This window comes from Pteropus medius, unplaced genomic scaffold (assembly GCF_902729225.1).
Source record: "Pteropus medius unplaced genomic scaffold, Ma_sr-lr_union100, whole genome shotgun sequence".
NCBI lineage: Eukaryota > Metazoa > Chordata > Mammalia > Chiroptera > Pteropodidae > Pteropus > Pteropus medius.
The window spans coordinates 701,994-722,831 of record NW_024340692.1 but is presented as its reverse complement, the minus strand read 5'-3'; the positions used below and the strand labels follow the sequence as shown (position 1 = coordinate 722,831).

The following is a 20,838-nucleotide window of genomic DNA, read 5'->3' as shown; positions in this document are numbered from 1 at the left end:
CTCCTGATTATGACTTTGGACAATGGTTTGCCAAGTGATATTGGATTGCATGCCTGGTCCTAGCAACTCTACTAGGGAATTGGGTAGAAATGTTGTAAGAGGCAAACCAACTGATATTGGTCAATTATTTTGTAGAAACAAAATCACATCTAGATGACTGATTGTCTCTGCAAAATACTAATTTCTAGGGAAAATAAATATGGTGGGAAAAAGAAAAGGATGCAAAAATACTAGCCAATTTCTAGGAAAGAAAAAAAGAAAAGGAAGTAGATATGACAAATGTTGATTCTCCCCATATTTATTTTGCAGGGAGGGTAGATAGTTTGAGAGAACTGTTACTATAAGGCACGGAACCAAAGACATCAAGCTAGATCTAAGGAGCAGCATAAAGTGAGCTTAGGAGGATCAAAGAGAGGTCTAAAACACACAGAATAACTGTCCCATCCCTTCTATCCATCCACTTATGTGACATTTCATGAGAAAATATGCCAGCCTACAAAAAAGATCCTATGTTTCGACATCCCCTGACACATTTTCTACATTTACCTCTTTTAAATATAATCCTATGTTGTTGTATATAAGCATTATTTCTATAAGATACACTATTTTTCCTAAAACAAGGTAGAGTTAAAAATATAAAATTCTTTATCACAATTAAATGTAGCTCTCTAAAGTTGAAGTTAATCAAAGAAAGACAAGTACATGATAGATGTCCAACGAACTAGAAATTATGCAAGTTTATAAAAGTTAAGATTTTAGTATATATCTAGTCTTATGTTTCTCTCATTTTATTCTACTACTTTGATACACTATAGCCCAGGCACTATATAAGATTAAAGACAAAAACAACTAAAGAAAATATAAATTACATGGAATTAAATAGATAGCCTAAAAATGGGTATATCACTGGTGGCTTGCCACAAAACTCAGTGCACCTTGTAGGCAAAAGGGAACCTCCCAGGATAAATATCGTGGCACCTGCTCACCCTAGGCTTCTCCCAAACTGCTTTATCCTGCCTCAGCTCCCTTAGTTGCCAAGAAGCCAAATCCATTGCTGATCAGAACACTCTGAGTAACTTTCAAGAACACCATTGTGAAAAATAAAAATAATCATTTTGTCTCACTTCCCTAAACGATGCCTGATGGTTCCCAGATCCATCATAGTCCAGAGATTGCCCTCTAAAAGCTACATTTCTATTTTGTCAGCATCTTTAAAATTTGGCACCAAACATAAGACCCAGATGTAGTCTCATGGGGGAAGAAAGTAACAGAGGTGTAATTTTCCTTCCATGACTAACATGCCATTTTTCTATTAATATAGCCTCAGATTAAATTAATTTATACAGCACTGATGATCCATTTCATCGCCAAGGTCATTTCCCACTGTAAAAATTGTCTCTAAAGTCCATCTTCCCTTATCTTTTACTAATCAAAATAATTACTTGATTTCAAATGAAGGAATTTATACTATTTTTTGTTCAATTTCACTTTCTTGGGTTTAGCCTAACATTTCTACTTGATTAGAATTTTTAACCATAGTTCTGGAATATGGAATATACTAGCCCTCTCATCTTTGGGTCACTAGTAGCATGTCTTCCATATCTTTATGAAAGTCACTGTAAAAATGGCAAGTAACACAGGAAAGATGAAAAGCTCTGTAGGAGATCTCCATAAGAGATCTCTTTACTGGTTGACATGGACCCTAAATTCACTGTTTAGCCAGTACAAATCCACCCATCTCAAGAAACATCCAGTTTTCATCTCCGTCTTATGCTAATGTATCATTAAAAAACTGATAAGTCACTGCATTCACTAGCAATCTTATAATAAGAAAATTAGATTAGTTAGGTATAATAATCTATTAGAACCTAGTGATAGCCACAATCCTTTTCCAATGCTCCTTAACTGCATATTTCAAATTCAATTTTAGAGTTCTATTAAGAAACAACATTGGACTTACCAATCTTCAGTTTATGGAATTTAAGAATTTGTGAAAACTACTCAAGAAGATTGTGTCCACTTTATCATTATATGTTGATTTTTCCATTTGCAAGGTGAAATACTCATATTACTCACTATAACACTGTCTCTAACAGCAGTATTATAATATCTTAAGTTGACTTGCTGAAAAGATTTTCCCTCAATTTAAAAATTATGCAATGATATAATTAAACAGAGGCCTGAATGTTTTAGGTTATTTGCTATGAAAAGGCCAATGACTGAAGACTATAAATATGTATAGTGCCTCCTTTATCCCAACAGCTGTGCCTGAAATAACTACTTTTAACTGCTTGGCAAAAGTAATGCTAATTGAGAAAGAATAAAGTCATTATTGGCCTTATGTAACAGTCATGCCTTTTTCTTTCAAGTACTAATCACTTAACAGGAACAGGTAAATATACCCTCACTTAGCATATATTTGTAACTGACATTACTAATGTTTAAACATATATAATAAATTCGTTCTGATTATTTGACACTTTACTTGAAAGCATTTCATCATTGATTAATAAGAGTTATCGTTTCTGCAAAGTGTCACATCTAAAAAAGATTTAGTCATTTTAATTATCCTTGACAACAACTCTATCACATCATTCAGTGCTACCATCCCTGCTTCTTTCCAGATGAGGAAAATGACTCATACACAATTTGTAGAATTTTTACCAGTACAACACAGCATACTGGCTGGATTCATACACAGGATCTGGCTGCAGGCTGAGAGACCAAATACAGGGGATCCACCACATCCTCCAAAAAAAAAGTGAGGGCGGGCGGGGGGCAATGGGTTGAGGGAAGGTACTTCTTCCAGAATCAGAATCAAGGTTTCAGGTATTTGCCACCTGTGGAGGCAAAAAGGCAGAGAAGCTCTTCCCAACCTGAACACAAAATAAGATACCCATTGTACAAGAAAAGAGAATGGTTAGCAGTTTTAAAGAATCCAGCTATGGTTCCTCATACCTAGAGATTGAGCCTGATGGTGACCTGGCCCTGAGTTAGAGAATTAACAGTTCAAGGCTTTAGTGGTGGGGAAGGGTAAGGAAAGGAACTGAATGATGATAATTCAATAGGTAAATCTGGGGCCCACAAAGAGGATGCCAGCTGCATGTTTAGGAATATAATTCTACCACCTGGAGGAAAAAACTACTCTATTCAGAATATGGCACCAGTTGTAACTTTCCTCTACCATTGCAACATAAGGTCTTGGCTAGGGGGTGTCTTTATTCACAAAGTGCTAGACATTGCAGCAAAATACACTTGTAACAAACATGGAAAGCGTTTTTAATTTCTCCTTTAGAAAAGAAGAAAACAAGAAACAAAATATCAGGGAAAGAATTTCAGGAAATAAGGCTTCCAGAGAAAAACATATACAAAGTACTGGCCTATTTTGCCTTTTTCTTTAATGGGCCTACTAAAGAAGCTGTACCCTAAATTTTAGGGTAGAGGGGATTTCAGTCCAAGGTGACTCATGTGAGAGAGGAACAAGAGTTATGAAAGGACATAATCTCCCCAAGTTCATTGGTTACCACCTGTGAAGCTAATAGTTGGAGGAACCAAACCATAGTGTCTCCCAAAGTAACAGATGGATCAAATGAATTAGTCAGTGCCCTTTCCAGGACGCTGGGCATAAAACACTTTGGAAGGAAGGTGGTTAAGCAGTGCATCCTGCCGAAACAAACCTGACATCTGCTTAATCTTCTCCCTTGGACTCCAACACCATACTGAATATTTCAAATGGATAACAACATGAAATCTCCATGTAGACTTCTCTTTCATTTTATTATTTCAAATGCTAAATGTTATCTACTTAAGGATCTTGGCTCCATGCCCTGGCAGAAGGCAAGATTTTTCCGCTAATAAGAGCCTGGAGGCTTTACAAGACTACGGGAGTTTTCAAAAATATTCCTACATATTCATAATAGTCAAATTAATAGATCTGATGCCAGATGTAAAGTGGCATTTTATGGGTAGCTTTAAAAGGTACTAATGGGGTAACTTTTAAAGCTACTTTAAAACATGCAGCTATGAATCTAATGCAAAACCGTGTTGCCTTTTCGTTTTGGCTATGTGTTCCCTCTTCTGTAATGAACTAACCAGACAACATTTGGCATTTTTCTCCTCTGGAAAGATATTTGGCATTCAGGAAAAAAATTTGGGTTAAACACCTTTCAACTGTCCTCTGTAACAATTAAAGCTTTTCCTTTGACTTACTGACATGGTTCACAACCACATACAATGAAAGCAAAATAAATCTTTTCTGCATGGTGCATTACGTGACCTTAGATGAATTAAAACACGCTAGCCAGGTCTGCATTTTTATAGGCTTTCGGCTGCTAAAAATCCATCAAAAATAGTGACAGCTGAGCAGCAGGTAAACAAGGTATAAGCAGATGTTAAAGATATTGCGGATTTGGTTTCAGACCACCATAATAAAGTAAGTATTGCAAAAAAGAGAGTCATAATCTTTTGCTGCTGGAGGGTCTTGCCTTTAATTTGTAAAAACGGCAACATCTATGAAGTTAAATACAGCAAAGCACAATAAAACGAGGTATGCCTGTAAAGAAAAGCCACTGCTAACTATACTTCATGATCTTCTGACCTTGTAGTCGGGACATAGGCTTGTTGACTGAGAAAGCAGAGTCCTCACCATTAAAATTCACCATCCTAATCAGCAGACAAGATGAAGCATACTGGGCAAAAGTTAACTAACACATATGAACAAAACATCCATGATGGCAATTTCACATCAAAGCAGAATAAAATCTATCAACCAAAAGAATAAAATGCATAGTATAGATGTGTTTTCAGTATTTTTTTTTAGATAGAGTCATCTCTTTAATATCTTTTGAGCAGCATTTTAAAATTTGAGATGTCCTTTACACATATAACCCTAAAGTCTGTGAGGTGGGCATTACCAGGACCCCCATTTTATTAAAAAAGAAAGGTGAGGACTAGTTTAGAAATATTCAGATTCTACTAGCATTCACAGGTGAGGACTAGTTTAGAAATATTCAGATTCTACTAGCATTCACAGGTCTACTACTAACTAGGTGCCAAGTACTGTTTGCTATTCATTTGATTCACAGAATTTTGGGAGATATTATTCACACTTCAGAGATTATAAAATTAAGGCTCAAAGAGGTTAAATATGTTGTCCCAGATCACAAAGCTAGTACAACTATCAGATCTGGCTTCTTTTCTCAGGTTCCAAGATTCTTTCTGAGACAGCTTTTTCACTCGGTTTATAAAATTAAAAGTATATGGTCCACACCAAAGTATAGATCATCTGCTTTCCTGAGCCCAATGTACTAGGGTTACAAGCAGATTCCTGTGTCCAGAGTGCATTTACATGACCATACTAATGCTGAAGGGAAATGCTGGTGGGGTGTGGATGCTGTCAGAGCTGACTGAACCTAGAAGCTCACCTAGAAAATAACACTGCAAGAGGCAAGATGTGAACGAGATTGTCATTGGCCAAGCCAATTAGTTAATTGAGCTTCTTTTGGTTGCAGATCTGGCAGGACCTCATAAGGGCTGGGTAGAAGAGCAGGCATTCAGAACCCACCAGCATGCAAATTCTAACTTAGGGGATCATCAGAACTGAAGACAGGAGGGAACCTATCAATTTAGTTTTAGGATAATTTAATTAGGCTTTAAAATACTTGTGCTGGAGCAATGTCTTTCCTTAAGATAGGAGAAGATAGTTGTGATAATATTTTCCTTGCCAAAATGATGGCTGCTATCTTCAGTTCATTTTTTTCTCTTAATAGATTCAGCCTCCCACAGTGATAAATTACACTTGGTTATAATTTTAGTTTTATAGTGTAATCATGACTCTTTTAAAATCACCCTTAGAAATATTAGCAGTCTCCAATGAGTATACTTAAATATACATTTGAAAACTGACTAATATGATAATTCTTTAAGGAAACTTAATGCATCCTCCACATCTTGTTTCTCTCAGCAGTAAGTGTTATTGTTCAGTATAACTTTTTTTATATTGCTTGCCCCTTGTGGTTAGAAACTTAAATCTTTTGCAACTATTTTTTCACTCATTCTTCCACATATACAATAAACATTTTATTGCATGGCTGCAGATACTCAAATGTGATAGTTTAATAAATATTTAACAACCAAGTTAAGGTTATTAATTGAAAGCTAATCTGTTATGATAATTATGCAACCTGAGGAAACAGAAGGGGAAAAATAGTTCCTTTTATACAGTATACAAGTAGTATTTTACCAGTTCCAATAATTTTAAGAGCACATATAAACATTAGGGGAAATATAATCATATTTCATGATTGTAAGACAGCAAAAACAAGGTGGTCGTATAACTTTCAAGTTATCACGCCTCTGCACAGTCCCTATAGGAAATAGGGAGGCAGAAATTTCTTTCACTTCAACATCCTGTTATTGAAATTTCTCTGAACACTATTTGCTTTTTTAAAATACAGAAGCAAATGTTTTGGGGATTTTAGATTCTCACATCCCTCTGCTCACTCAATAAAAGATTAATTTGTAGTCCTTGCCTCTCCTTTGTTATTTTTGTGGTTTATTACTTCTCATGGTAATAAAAAAAAAATCTCGGGTCATTTTGAGGGAGTTTTTGAGACCTCCACGCTCCTTGGCTAGCTCATGCAGTCTAACACACAAGCAAGGGCTACAAAGGCAGGTAAAATGCAACTCAGTGTATACAACTTGCTTATGTTGTCCTCCAATTTATCCCAGGATTTTGTTCTATAAATTTATCTGTATAAGGGTGGCTTATACCCTAACTGTGTGTCTCTGAGAGGGCCAAGACTTGTCTTGTTTATATGATGAGTTCTCCCATTCCTGTCTAATCTACCTCCGTAGAGGTCAGTGGCCAAAACTCACATTTCCAAAACATTCAGTTGAGGAGTCTCAAATATAAATATATAAATTAGTTAAGAGGTGTCTTAACTATAAATACATAAATACATATATATAAATATAACTTTGCACCATTTAACTCAACATCTGTGCCAGGCACAGAGCAAAAAGTCAAGAAATCATGTAATTAAGAGACTATATCTGCCCTAAAAACATCCCACTGATTAGGAGAAAAACACTTTAATATAAGAGAGTAACAACTATAATCAAAGTATACATACACTGTTAATGGAGGGAGCAATAAGGAAGGGCAGGGGTCATTTAAGTGGGGCAGATTATTTAGAAAGCTTCGAATAAAGGTGAACATTAACCAGGTCTTATAGAACCAAGGATATTTCACTAGGGCATAAAATAGCATGGAATGCTCAAGGAACCGAAGACTGCTTATATTTTAAGATCATTAAAGAACAGAGAGAGCAAAGAAATGTGAGAGTGGAAAGGTCAGACTGAAGAAGTCTTAAGCAATGCTTTAAAAAAATGAGCCATTGTTGAAGGATGCTAGAGAATTAATCCTATTCTTCTGAAAGCTGGTTAAAAACAGGAGGATTGCGGAGGAGAATCATGTGCCATGTTAAATTTTCCTATACAAACTGTACTACCTGTTACACAAATGGTAGAAGAGGAAGAATTTCTTTTTATAGGTGAATTCTAGCTGATAAATGAAAAAAGAATGATGGAACAAAAATACTGCCAATTCACAACCCCTTCTGAGCATCGATGGGTGCTAACCACACACACACACACACACACACACACACACACACACACACACACCCTGGCCTCGCACACCTCACCTTACAGGTCTCCTGATGAAAGAATACAACATACCCATGAAGTAGTCTTGCCCCAAACCAAAACCAAAAGCCTAACCTACATCTGACCGTGGTTCTAATTTACAGAAAATACAGCACAAAGACACTAGCAGCAAAATCCAAACTGAGAAATTCTATAAGACAAACAAACTAGTTTTTTTTCTTGTACTTTTATGTGGGAAAAAAAAAAAAGAGAGATGAGGGAGAACCTATACTATAAATCAAAAGAAATTTAAAAGACATTCTTACAAATTACAAGGTATGGACCTAATTGGATCCTCATTCAAACTGTAAAAACAAAGTTTATGACATTTTGATTCTATTAGAAATTTGTCCAAGAATTCAATATTAAAATTATTAATCTGTTCAGTTGTGATAATGATACTTTAGTTTGTTTTTTAAAAGCCCTTATCATTTAGAGACATATTGAAATACCTATGCATGAAATAATGACATCTTAAATTTTACTAAAAATTATACCAGGGGAAAAGTAGATGGTGCTACAGTTGAAACAAGATTGGCCATTAGTTAATAATTATTGAGTGATGGATAAATGGGGGGAGAAGGGTTATTATACCATTCTGCATATTTTGTGTATATTTGAAATTTTCCATAATAAAAGATTATGAAAACAAAAAATGTAATGCTAAAGAGAATTTTATGTTTAGCCCATCAGCATCTGAGGTTTTGAAACAATGAAATGCTTTATAAAAATGGCTATATTAAAGATAATATTTTGAAAATGAACCATAACACCATTTTAACTAGTAGTCTTATATTCTTTGTATATTTCCTTCCAGAATTTGTGTTTTAGATAGTTATATAGAGGAAGGCCTGGGAAAAGAAGACACAGAGGACAGATTAACAGGTGATTGGCCAAGGGAAGATTATAAAATAGAAAAGAAGGAGGTGGGCAATGGCCTACTTCAGGGTGATGGAGGAAACTCAGTTGGCAGAGAAGTCTGGCAGAGAGTGGTAAGAGATCAGGGTAGGTATAATAGAGCCAAGGAATAGAACAGAAAAGCAAATTAAAGGTGCCAATGAGGTAAAAACTAATGCTTAAAAGATGGTTTCAATATTAGAATCTGGAAGGCACCAGTGACCTTTTCCAGGGGTAGTGTTAAGAATAGTTCCCAAGAGCAAAAGCCAGACCACAGTAGGTCGAGGAATAAGGGAGCTTTTGAGATGTCTCTCAGTGAAGAGAAAGGAAGTGAAGAAACTATAGTCTGAAGAGTATCAGGGCTAACTGGAAAGTTGGAGGCGGGTGTATGGGTGAGCAGCTGGATGTTTCGTATGAAAGACACCTCAGTACATATTTAGAGAGACTAAGGGGAACAACTCAGACACAGAGGCAGACATCGAAGATACTGGAGAGGAAGAGGGAATAGATTCAGGTTTCATCTGTTAAGAATATCAATTTGTTCAAATAGAGCCTTCATTTATATTGGAGGTTTTTAAAGCTAATGTTTTTATTAGTAAGCAATATTAAGACTTTCATTTGCCAGATACCTAATTGTATTATTTTCTATTTTGCCTAGTGATTTTTCTCCCTGAAATATATCAAGCCATGATTATCCTGGTTGGCGATTTCCCAGATACAGTCAAGGAGGACCAGGGTACAAAGTCTATTGAATTTTTCTCTGATTAATTTCTGTAATAACCACGGAGACTTACACCCTACCCTCACTTAGATATGACATGAGGCTTTTCTGGTGAAGATATGTAATGTAAGGTTCATTCATTCAACAAAAAGGCACAGACTGAGATGCAGGGCTTAGAGGTGACACCAGCCTTACATATAACAGACATAAACAATTCATTAGGAACTACTTTGAAATGTTAAATTGGAGGACAGTTTGGGAAGGGAGTGAGAGACACATGAAGGACTGTCAATTGTTCCAACTGAAAATGACAATGGCATGCCAATCAGGGATTTGCATCTTAGGGCCTTTTGGAGGGAAGAAGAGCTCCAAGATCTTGGACAAGTTATGAAACTTGCCCTCAGGTTCTCTGCAAAATTAAAGTTTTTAAAGGAAGTTTCTGAACTCTTTCTGCTTTAAAAATCCTAATATTTTCTCAATTGTGACGTAAATGCTGTATTGACATTTGTTTGTGGTTTCTAAACTTGGTCTTAAATCTTTAAAAGAGTACATATTAAGCCTTGCAAGTTTTTCTAAAGATAAAGAGACAAACAAGGCATTATTAATATGATGAGGATAAGGAGGTGGGAAGCTCAGGACACAGCACCTCCTGCCTGCAAATTTTAGTTTTTTGAGAGTAAACCATGAGACTCATTGATTTTATTACACAAAACAAGGAGGACAACACATGGCATATCTTTAAAAGGGAGGAAGAGACTTGTTGCAAGTCTCTGAAAGTTGCTAGACAATGAAGGCAGGTTTGGTCAGCAAAAGAAGTGAAACTCTAGCCTAAGATTATCAGATAAGGTAGCACATTCAAATAACCCATCACAAGATCAGCAACAAGTTTTATGTTCACTTTTAAATAAAACAATCCTGGAAAATAACAAGGAAGAGGAGGAAACTTGAAAATACAATGAGCACTTTATAATATTGAAAATGTATCAGGTTATCTTTAGGAGAATTTATCAAATATAAACATTTTAAACTAGGGCAGACTTTCAGCAAGACTCTGCTTTGATTCCCAATATAATCTAAGATTAGGCCAAATGGAAGATGACATTTTAGAAACATGTAGTAATAAAAATATATACTATGGCCATGGATTATAATTCACTCAATTCCTAGACAGCAGCTTTGTCTCTTGATCTTTACAAGAACACCTACAAACATCAGATCTTTTCAAAATACAATTCATAAATTACCAAACAAAAAGGTAAGTCTTTGTCTATGACATAATTAATATTGTTGCTTGAACTAATACCTGAGTGGCATTTCACATCTATAATCTCACAATTATCATGAAAATTCACATTTTACAGTTCATTAGTAAGGTGAACCTGCCTAGTCTTTTGATTCCAAGTATATGGTCTTGGACCATGCCTCCAGGACCACCCCTACTAGTCTCAAGAAGATAATTTATTTGTCAGGTATGGCTATGTTCCAGGACAAGGGAGCCCTACCTTCTGTTACAGTTAAGGGAAATTTGAACTTTGGTGTTGCCCCAACGGCAGGGGGCAGATAATAGTGCAGAAATGTAATTAGCATTTTTCCTTGGTCCTTCCTCATTGATGCAGTGAAGAATCACAGGTCAGTGAGATTTAGAGAAGATTTGTTAAAAGTATATTTTAGAAAGACAAAGCACACTCCAAGGAGGAACATGGTTTTAGCAAAGAGAACTGTAACAACCACCCAGAAGTGGGAATCTCTGAATTATATTTGGGCCATCATAGGTGGTTCCAAAAGCATTCTTAGGTGATTGGCACGTGAGATCATTTTGATTGACAGTAGGCTGCTATGTAACACTTTGCTTAGGGTGCATGCACTTACCCAGAACATAGTCTGTTATAATCAGATTCATGAACTTCCAGGCATAAACATAGTAGTATAATGACAGAATAATGAGGCTTAGATTGTGGGCAAATTAGGGTAGTACTTTCTGCACAGGCATCTGTGGCTGTATTAGACCAGCTAAGATTATGACCCTCCTGTCCTTTGTCTCTGGGGATGCAGGAGAGATTCTCTAACTACCAACAGGGTGTTCTTTGGGTGGTTTCTAGGATGGGCCTCTATTCCTTTGTACTCCTGTCACTCATGTCTGATTAGCTACCTAACACTTCCTTCCTCATGAATAGCTGGATGTTTGGTATGAAGGATACTGCACTACAGAAGATGGAAGTTCTTACAGTATTATTGGCCATGCCTTTGCCTCTAGTATGAGGTATATGAAACATCCTAGTACTTTGGTGAACAAGTGCCCTTGGACAGACTCTAAGTTACCTCAGCCTTTCAATACATTCTGCAATTCTGCTTCTTAGAAAAAGATACTGAGGTAAATGAAGCATGGGTTGATCAGCATTTTGAAAATAATGGCTGGGTCTCATTGCACTCGTAATTCATAGCCAAGCATCCAAGTATCAGGGCTACATCTTATATCTTATTCTCCCCTTTCACTGAACTGTTGTACCCTTACCAGTGGAAGCCAGATGGTGAGAAAGTTAATGCTCCTAATTAGATTATTCTTGAAAAGGTTTAATCAATACTACAGCGATTTTAATTTGATGTGATTTCCCTCTCAAGGAAGTTTAATCAGTGGTACAGTATAAGAAGCATGGGCTTTGGCATTAAACATGAGTTCAAATTCTGGTTCTGCCACTTCTACAACTGTAAGATGAGAACAAAAGCTATCTCACACATTGCATGGATTAAATAAAAGGATATAGAGTGAAACTGTCCAGCACAATCGTAGCATAGAGTTCAATAAGACTTCCTTCATTCCCTACAAACCAGTTTGATAAATGAACTGCAGGGTTTCATTTATAAGATCTCTCTTCATTTTCAGCAAGGACAACATAGACTTGAGTACTACACTTGCAACAATTCTTTTTTTTTTTTCTTTCAAGCTGTTTCCTCAGATCAAGAATTCCATGTCTACGGCCATGCCACCCTGAACACACCTGATCCCATCTGATCTCAGAAGCTAAGCAGGGTTGGGCCTGGTTAGTACTTGGAAGGGAGACAACCTAGGAAGACCAGATGTTGTAGGTGTTAAAAAAAAAAAAAAGAGAGAGAGAGAGAATCCCTTCTCCTATTTACCCCAGCCTTCAGCTACGCTAATTCATGCCTTCCTTTTTTCATAGCTGAGCCTAATTTTGTACCATCCATACCACCTAATATAGTGTTTATATTTAGTAGTACCTATCACATATTTTCAAATGTTATGAACATCATTAAGGTAATCGAAGAATATTAAAAACAAACATGTTTAGAAGGAAATCTTTTAGTTATGCAAAGTAACAATTATGGTTTATCATGATGGTTTATCATATAAAAAAAAGAAAACAGAAGGACCACAATATAAAGCAAGAGTCAACAATTTCTTTTTAGAAAAACAGTACTATGATTCTAAACAGTGAGGTCTCAAACCAGTACACTCTAGTAATTACCTTTTCTTTCTCTCTCTCTCTACTTAAAGTAACATCTGAGGTCTGTATGTATGTATATGTATATGTGTGTATATGTCATCATCAATATCATCATCATCATCATCACTACACACACACAATAATAATACACACACATATATTTTTTTCCCATGACTGAGGAAGGCAAGAAAATGTCCTTTTCTCTGTGTCACTAACTCCGAATATTTCTTCCTGTCCCAATTCCCTCACAGCCCCATCCTTTATGTCTTTTGCATTCAAAGGCAAAAGTCTGTTGTCTCCAAATACTTTAGTAAATGCTTTTTCATTTTCTCCTGACTAATAGAAGGATCTTTGACTTTATCTGAGAACATCTCACTGTGCGTTCACCTTTAGTGACCCAAAGAAGCCTCTTAGGGGTAATTTTTCTTTGTGGACCTTGACACTGCCTTGAAAGTTTACAGTCATAAATTGTTACCCACTGAGAACAATTTCTCAAACTTGGTTAAATAATTACATAGACACCAAAAGAAAACCACTCTCTACCTATATCACTGCTTTATCTTGTCTCCTAATTCAAAGAAAGGACAGCCTACAATTTGAATAACTTAAGAGACATTATAAAATGAAACTTCGAAATGTAACTGGAAGATTCAAAAAGAAGGAATCTTCAAACTGGAAGACACCATTTGTTATTTGGTGGCACCTTCTGGGAAAGCTCGATATTGCAGCTCAGCTCTGTTAAACATAAATTCCTATGCAAGTAAGAAAATTCTGGGAGCAGGGAAACGGTGCTGATGGCGTATTATAATAATGGGAGATCCAGATTCACAAAAGTCTGTTTTATTTTAAGCAATATTGTGTAAGACATTAGAGGTTCCTAAATGTTTCATAGCTCTTCCCTCAGTTCTGGCTGTGGATGCCAAATCCACCTATGAGAACACTATTACCTCCTGAAGGTAAAGCTCAAACCAATAGGCAGGTCAAAGACATATGATTCATAAATGGAACAAGTGTATGATATTGAAGGCTTTCTCAGCAGTAATGCCAATTTCATGAAGCAAATTTCTGCAATTGTAACATGAATTCATGGTAAAATAAGATTTGCTTCACCCCCAAACTCCTCTTGAGGGCACTCCCTACCAAGTGAGATTAAATACTGGCTCCATCACTGTTAAACATGGCAATCTTGGGCAATTTTCTTAACCTTTAAGCCTCAGTTTCCCCATCTATAAAATGGGGATAATAATATTACTTGTTTCATAGAGCTGTTTTGAGAGTTAAATGAGTTAAAATAAATCAAGTGCTTAGAACAGTGCCTAGCACATAGAAAGCACTCAAGGAAAGTTTAGCTACAGCTGTAAGACATCCTTATGATATGGTAAAGCTAGTTATGCAAAGATCATGTCGAGTCACATCTTTGACTTTGTGACTAAAGATGACAGATGGGACAATTATATAAGATCATGGGCCCCAGAGTAAAAAATAATAATGTATTGAATAAACAATGCAGCTCTCTTGAAGGAGGCTCATGGAATTTATTGAGAGAGAGAAACAAGTCAATACAAGTAAGTAAAAATGCTGAGCTTTGGAAAATATTGATGATAACTAACTCTGCAATGACAGGGCCCCCTATCTATTCGTGACCCTCAGCTATCTAAGGCTTCTAAGGATTTAATTTAAAACCTCAGAAACCATTTGGCCTTAATATGGTACCCAAACAAGTAAGAGAAAGAGCCTCTAACTCTATTTTAAAAAATCTCACTTTTAACTGCTTCAAATTTTTTTTAAAAATAAGCCAGAAACGTTGCTGAATACATGAACAGTTGATTGACTAGCCTGTACCCTCCTACATCTGATGACGTCTAACACAGAGAACAAAAACAGAATACAAAACAAGGTCAGGTGAAATATCTCCATGCACCCAACAAAGGTAACTTGCTTCCAATTGTTTTAACTAATGTCCCACACTGAGGTGACTCTACCAGAGGAAGAATTGCAACTCTTCAGGTATTTTTACCTCCAGTTATAAAATACAAAGAACAAGAGTCCAGAATGAGAGCTCCCCTGGAGAGCTAGGGCAGCCCTTTAATGAATGGCCTCTCCAGCTGCTCACTCACCATACTTACAGACTTTACAGCTCTTGCATGTGCTGGAATTACAAGTCATTAAAAAGCCACTTTGAAAATACAATAAAGACCTTCTTCTCTGACTGTGACAACCTTCCATCACATAAAAACCTAAGGCCAATGCTTCAACAGCAGGACATTTACTGCCAGCTCCAGACAGTTTAAGCAGGGCAAGGAACAGGGTGGGGCGGAAGGAAATGAGCCACAACAAAAGAAGGGAAGTTTCTTTTTCCTTCTCCTTTTTTTCGTTTCAAAAGAAACTTCTGCTAAGGTGGTTTGAAGTCTTTATCTTGTATCTGAACCACTATGCACCCTTGGGAAAAACGCTCCCATCTGAAGAGATTTCATCTTTGTCTCTCAAGAAGATTTTATACAAGACGGCACTTCAGTAAACCAAAACTATCAAAAGGCATGATTAAAATCCCATTTCTCATACTGCAGATTGAAGTATGAAACATTTTACCAAATGTAATCTGCCCATTTTCAAGGAAAGATAATCAAAACTTGTAACTTCTGCACTTTTAAATTACAATTAAATTTTTAAAAAGCAAGGTCAAAAAAGTGATGGTAATGATAAGGAAATTACTATCATCACCAAATCCGATCATAAATGGTTATTTCAATTTTCTTTTACTGTTTTTTCCCCTCCTTCTCTGCTATGAATACTGAACCTCCATATCACAAAACACGAGCAACTCAATAGAGAAGTGGTTATATGAAAAACAAAAACTAGAGAATTACAGGAGGGGTGAAGGAAATTTGGGTTCGTTTTTATTGTCAAAGTTTAAACAGGTTAATACAAACCACAATCACAAACTTTTAGTTGATATTGATACACTCAAATTCTCATCCTTTCCTAGCTGCCAGTTAATGTTATCACTAGTAAGAATAGTCACTTTCCATAAGTGACTATTATGGCCACAAAAAGATAAATTCCTAAACCAAGAACAGCTTTACTCTAATAGGAATTACCTAATTCTTGAAGGTAAAATATTCTTAATGCAATATCAAGGCCATACAACTCAAGACAAAATTCAGAGTAAAATGACATATATTTCAAGTGTCTTTTCCCTTTTAAAACATATAAGCCACATACTTGAAAAAGAATACTAGAATTCTGCCGTATTTTTGAATATCAAAAAATCTTTCAATGCTTTAGATTATAAAGGTTTCTAGAAGCCAAATCACATATAACAATGGCCAACTAACATTTTTAGACTACTGTGCTAAGTGCTTTACTCAGATGGACTAGTTTCACAATAATTCTACAAAGTAAATACTATGATCTCCATTTCACAAAAGAAGAAACTAAGAAATACATAAGATTAAATAGTTTGCCCAAGATTGGTACAGGTTGGATTCAAAACAGCCAGACTGTCTGACACCAGAGTGCAGACTAATTACTGACTGACTACCTACCTACCTACCTGAACACTTATCAACAAATAAATGATCCCTCAAAAAACATGCAGGCATACAAACTATTTCTCTCTTCTTCTTTACAGAGTATATAAAAACCTTAACCAAAAGGAACCACATGAATAATCTTCCTAATCCATCTCAATAGTACTGATTTTCAATTTTATATAAAAATCTGAATCAAACTTATTTAAAAAGCTTTTTAAAAAGTTCTTCCTTTTAATTGTAACTAACTTGTACCACAAGACATTTTCTTTACAAATATACCAGATAAATAATCTTTTTGCTCCAGCCCTTCCTAATTCTTCACATTCTTCCAATTATTTTTTGTCTTTCTTTTGTTTCCAAAGTCCATGATCTCTGCCCCGCTGTGTCTAAAATTACCTGCCACTCCACCCCCTACAAATGAACATCACTCGAGCTCATATTCAAATAATGAAGCTGGGAAGAACTTTAGAGATCAGGTCATCTGATCACACTTACTCAGATGCAGATAAATAATCTGCTTGCGTACCACCAGGACAATATGAATGGTGCCCCCTGAAACTGGGTCTGTCACAAGCTACCACAAAATCAGTTACTGGCCAAGGGAGGCTTAGGGCTACTAAAGGCTCTCCATTACAATTGCCTCCTTTCTTTCTGTCTTGTCCACAGGAGGGATACCAGGTAGTAGAAAGGCCAAACAAAGGCTATCTTTACTGGTGGATACAGGGAATTTCAACCCTCTTTAATCCTCCTTTGCTCACAGAAAGGTCTTTTGGCCATTGGCTTACTTGGAACCACTTTTGTCAATTCCCTTTTGTTCCAACATATACATTTAGAGAATTAAACTAATAGCGGCAACAATCAAAACACTACTACTTCCAGAAAACTGATAAAGAAAGTACAGTTGTTGGGATTTATACCCAAATAATAACCAAAAGTCTTCAGAGGCTTTCTCTGTAATAATATACAAAGCATAGTACAAAACTCCTGTTACGATCACTGGATAGGTCATGAATTGCTTTGAAAATTTGCTTCCTACTGTAAGGAATTACAATTCTAACTCTTCATTTCAGAAGATTTTTCAAAATATTGCTTTGAATAAATACCAAGTTAAACATAACGTTTATGAAAAGAAAAGCCATACCTTATAAATCATATATAAAAGGGAGAGAACAAGAGGCAAACAAAACAAGAATATACAAAATTATCTAAAGAGAAAGATCATTTGTAATACTTCCATGTAGAAAGAGCATTCAATAGTACGTTATGAATGCCATTTGGTCTTCTCACAAATCAGTGAACATTCAGGAAAGAATGTGTACTATAAGAAATACACATATACCCTCAGAAATAAAATTTCCATAAACTATTATTTACCCATACTAATTAAAATGTATTCTGATTTTTTTTTTTTATTAATACTGGTGACAACATGCTAAATTGATTTCATGGTTCACCAGTGAATCACAACCCATAACTTGAAAACCTCTGTTCTAGAAGAACTGTGACATGTCAGAATATGGGAAGAAAAAATTGCTAAACTTGATGATTTTGATAGCCTAATCACATCCAACCACATCAGTGAACATTTCAGGGTGACTTGAAATAAAAGTCAAACATACCAAAAAGTTCCATAACATCTGCATTAAGAGCAAGTTTTGAATTAAGGGGAGAGGTAAAAAAGCCAGCAAGGAAAAATAAAAGTTTGAGATATTGGAACAACAACAAAAAAAAGTCAGAGTCAATTGCTTTAGATCACTGGAGTAGTGAAGTCTTATGGCCCCATTTAAGACATATTGGAACAAATCCATTAACTCTCATCTCCATTTCACAAACTATTACTATAAAGCCTTTACCAAACTCTGGAATAAATTTCCCAATCTCCAGTAATTTATATGTTACTATGCTCCTAATATGGTCTGCTATTGAAATTTCTAGGTTAGCTATAGAGAGTAGAAGGCTAGGGGGTGGTCTCTGGATGGCTGGGGATTGGTATTGGTGCCATGTCCTAACTCTAGGTGGCTTTCTACCCAGAGCGGTACAAATGCAGCAGAAACAATCTGCTACTAAGGTCCTCTTCTCTTTTCCAGCATTCAAACCAGAAACATTTGTGAAGTGACCCCCTGGGGCAGAAAGAGAAGTCATATTCTAAAACTGCTAGTGATTTTTTCGTTAGATGTCTTTTTCGACTATTGCCTAGAAATATATTGACAAGCCAAGGTAAGGAGATGTATTGGGACTGATCATGACTGATAAGTAATGGTAAAGGCCAAAGTTAGAGAAAAAGGAAAAGTGAGGAGGAGATAACTTCTTGGTAAATAAAGGTCATTCTCCAGAATTGAATAATGTTCATTGTCAAATAGAATTGAATACCTCTTGAATTACTAACAGCTCTGTCACTAAAGTCTAAGATTTCTTACATTGGTGGGTTAGAATAGATAAACTGAAAATCCCTTCCAACTCTGAGATATCTGTGACTATAAGTTTAAATTTCAACCTCAGGTAACATTTTAGGGGGATATTAGACAGTCTTTTAAGCACTCACAGAAGATAATCCCATTCATCAGAAACTTGTAATGAAGATCACATACCCCACCGCTTTCAAATCAGTGGCTATACAATGAAAAAAATTAAATATTTCATTTTCAAAATACTGTCACTTGATTTCGCAGGCACATATTTTTGTTAAAATTATCAAATTATATGTGTCGTATATTGTTAATTTTGCCTCGACAAAACTGTTTTTAAAATACTTCTCATCTATGTAAACAAATTACTTCATTCCACTGATCAAAAAGATCAACATTATAGCACCCTAATATTTTCTAACTTTCTCTTTTAAATTTATTTTCCTTTGTATTCAAGTTTTACTGCATTCTTCTCACTTTCCTAAGTCAGCAATCACTGAAAAGCACAGTAACCAAACGCTAATGAACAACATCTAAATTTTTCTGCTGTAATTCAAATGACTCATTATTATACTATGGAATATATCTTTCCTTTAACAACTTAAATCACAGCCTAAAAATCTGCAGATTTCTTAATGATTTCATTTCCTTCTTTCCATTAGTTAAGAAAATTCATTTCTAGACACTTCCATGCTACCATTTTATAGTTCGACCATCATTTTTTTCTCTCATTCTCTATCCCAAAGCTCCTTGAAATAACATCTGAAAACTAAGAGGGGGAAGGAGAGAAATCAGTGAGACTACTCACATCAGATTTAGAGGACATATTCTCCTCCACGTCGGAATCGTTGGGATCCACAATATCATCAAATGGTGGTAAAGTTGATTTCTTCTTCTCTGATGCCTCACTCTCAATTTTGACCTTTCCCATCTTGACATGAGATTTATCTTTTATCTGTTTTTTGTCAGCGGAACAAGTGAGTATCAGTGGTGGCGCACTAGAAAAACTTTTAAATAAAGCCTCTGAGCTACTCTTTTTCCTTTTTTTGGCTGAGAGTTCTTCAGAATCTGAAATGGGGGGCCTTTTACTAGGAGCCTTCTTATCTTGCTGTCCACTGGTGATAGTGAGTAAGTTACTGTCTGGTTTTGGCTCTTTTGACATGGGTTTCGGTTCCTTGAAGGCCATCTTAGGAACTATTTTTTCTTCTTTCAGTGGTTTATTTTCTTTGGGTTTCTTAGAGGATTCTTTGGAAGATTTGTTGTGATCCCTGGAAGGTTCTTTGAAGGCACTTTTATGTTCTCTGGAGTCTTTAGAAGGTTTTTCCTTGTGCTCCTTCATTAATTTGTGAGGCTTTGAAAAACTGGTACTGCTGCTGCTGCTGCTGCTACTGCTGCTACTGCTGCTGCTGCTGCTGCTGCTACTGCTGCTGCTGCTGCTGCTGCTGCTGCTACTGCTGCTGCTGCTGCTGCAGCTGCTGCTGCTGCTGCTGCTGCTGGTATGAACACTCCTATTTGGGTCCTGCAAAAGAGGAGAAGAAAATAAAACACAACGAAATAGCAATGAAGAGTCAAAAGCCAGTCTCCTTGCATTCGATCTACACAAAATGACCTCCCTTGGACTGCTCTCAAATTAATTTTAACAGACAACAACAACCACAGGTGGAAACAGGGTATGAGAGAAACATAGTGAAGGAGGGCTACTATGGATGAAGAAATTTAACAAGGCAAGCTGTTTTCTCAGTCATGAGAAGCGTGATGTTCTAAACATTTCAATTCAACAAATGTTCACTAAATGCTAGGTTCTAGGAGATACAAAGATGGATAATACATGACCTCACTCTTAATAACTATAACATATCTGTGATTCATAGTTGCTGTAAGAACCTCCTATATAGTACTACTACAACAAAAAGAAGGAGTAAGTAATTCTATTGGGGCATGGAGGAAAGAATAATTCAGAAATTTATAGACAATTAACACCTGAATTAGGTCCTCAAGGATAAGCAGGTAATTACTAGAATGAGAAGAATGAAAAGGTCCTTAGAAACCAGGGCTAGAATGAACAAAAACAATGAGGGATCAAAGCACAGATTACATTTGAGGAGCAGCAT

The 20,838-nt window shown here is 36.1% G+C and overlaps 1 protein-coding gene and 1 pseudogene across 2 annotated transcripts in view; one reads left to right on the top strand and one right to left on the bottom strand.

Moving 5' to 3' along the window:
- The window catches only part of MLLT3 (MLLT3 super elongation complex subunit), a 235,663-nt gene that overhangs the window by 47,298 nt on the left and 167,527 nt on the right, over window positions 1-20,838 (bottom strand). For both annotated transcript variants that reach the window (XM_039869087.1, XM_039869174.1), the window contains exon 5: window positions 19,536-20,246. In XM_039869087.1, coding sequence (XP_039725021.1) covers window positions 19,536-20,246 — 711 coding nt within the window. The remainder of the gene's footprint in view (window positions 1-19,535; window positions 20,247-20,838) is intronic.
- On the top strand, window positions 12,294-12,412 carry LOC120598339 (uncharacterized; annotated as a pseudogene).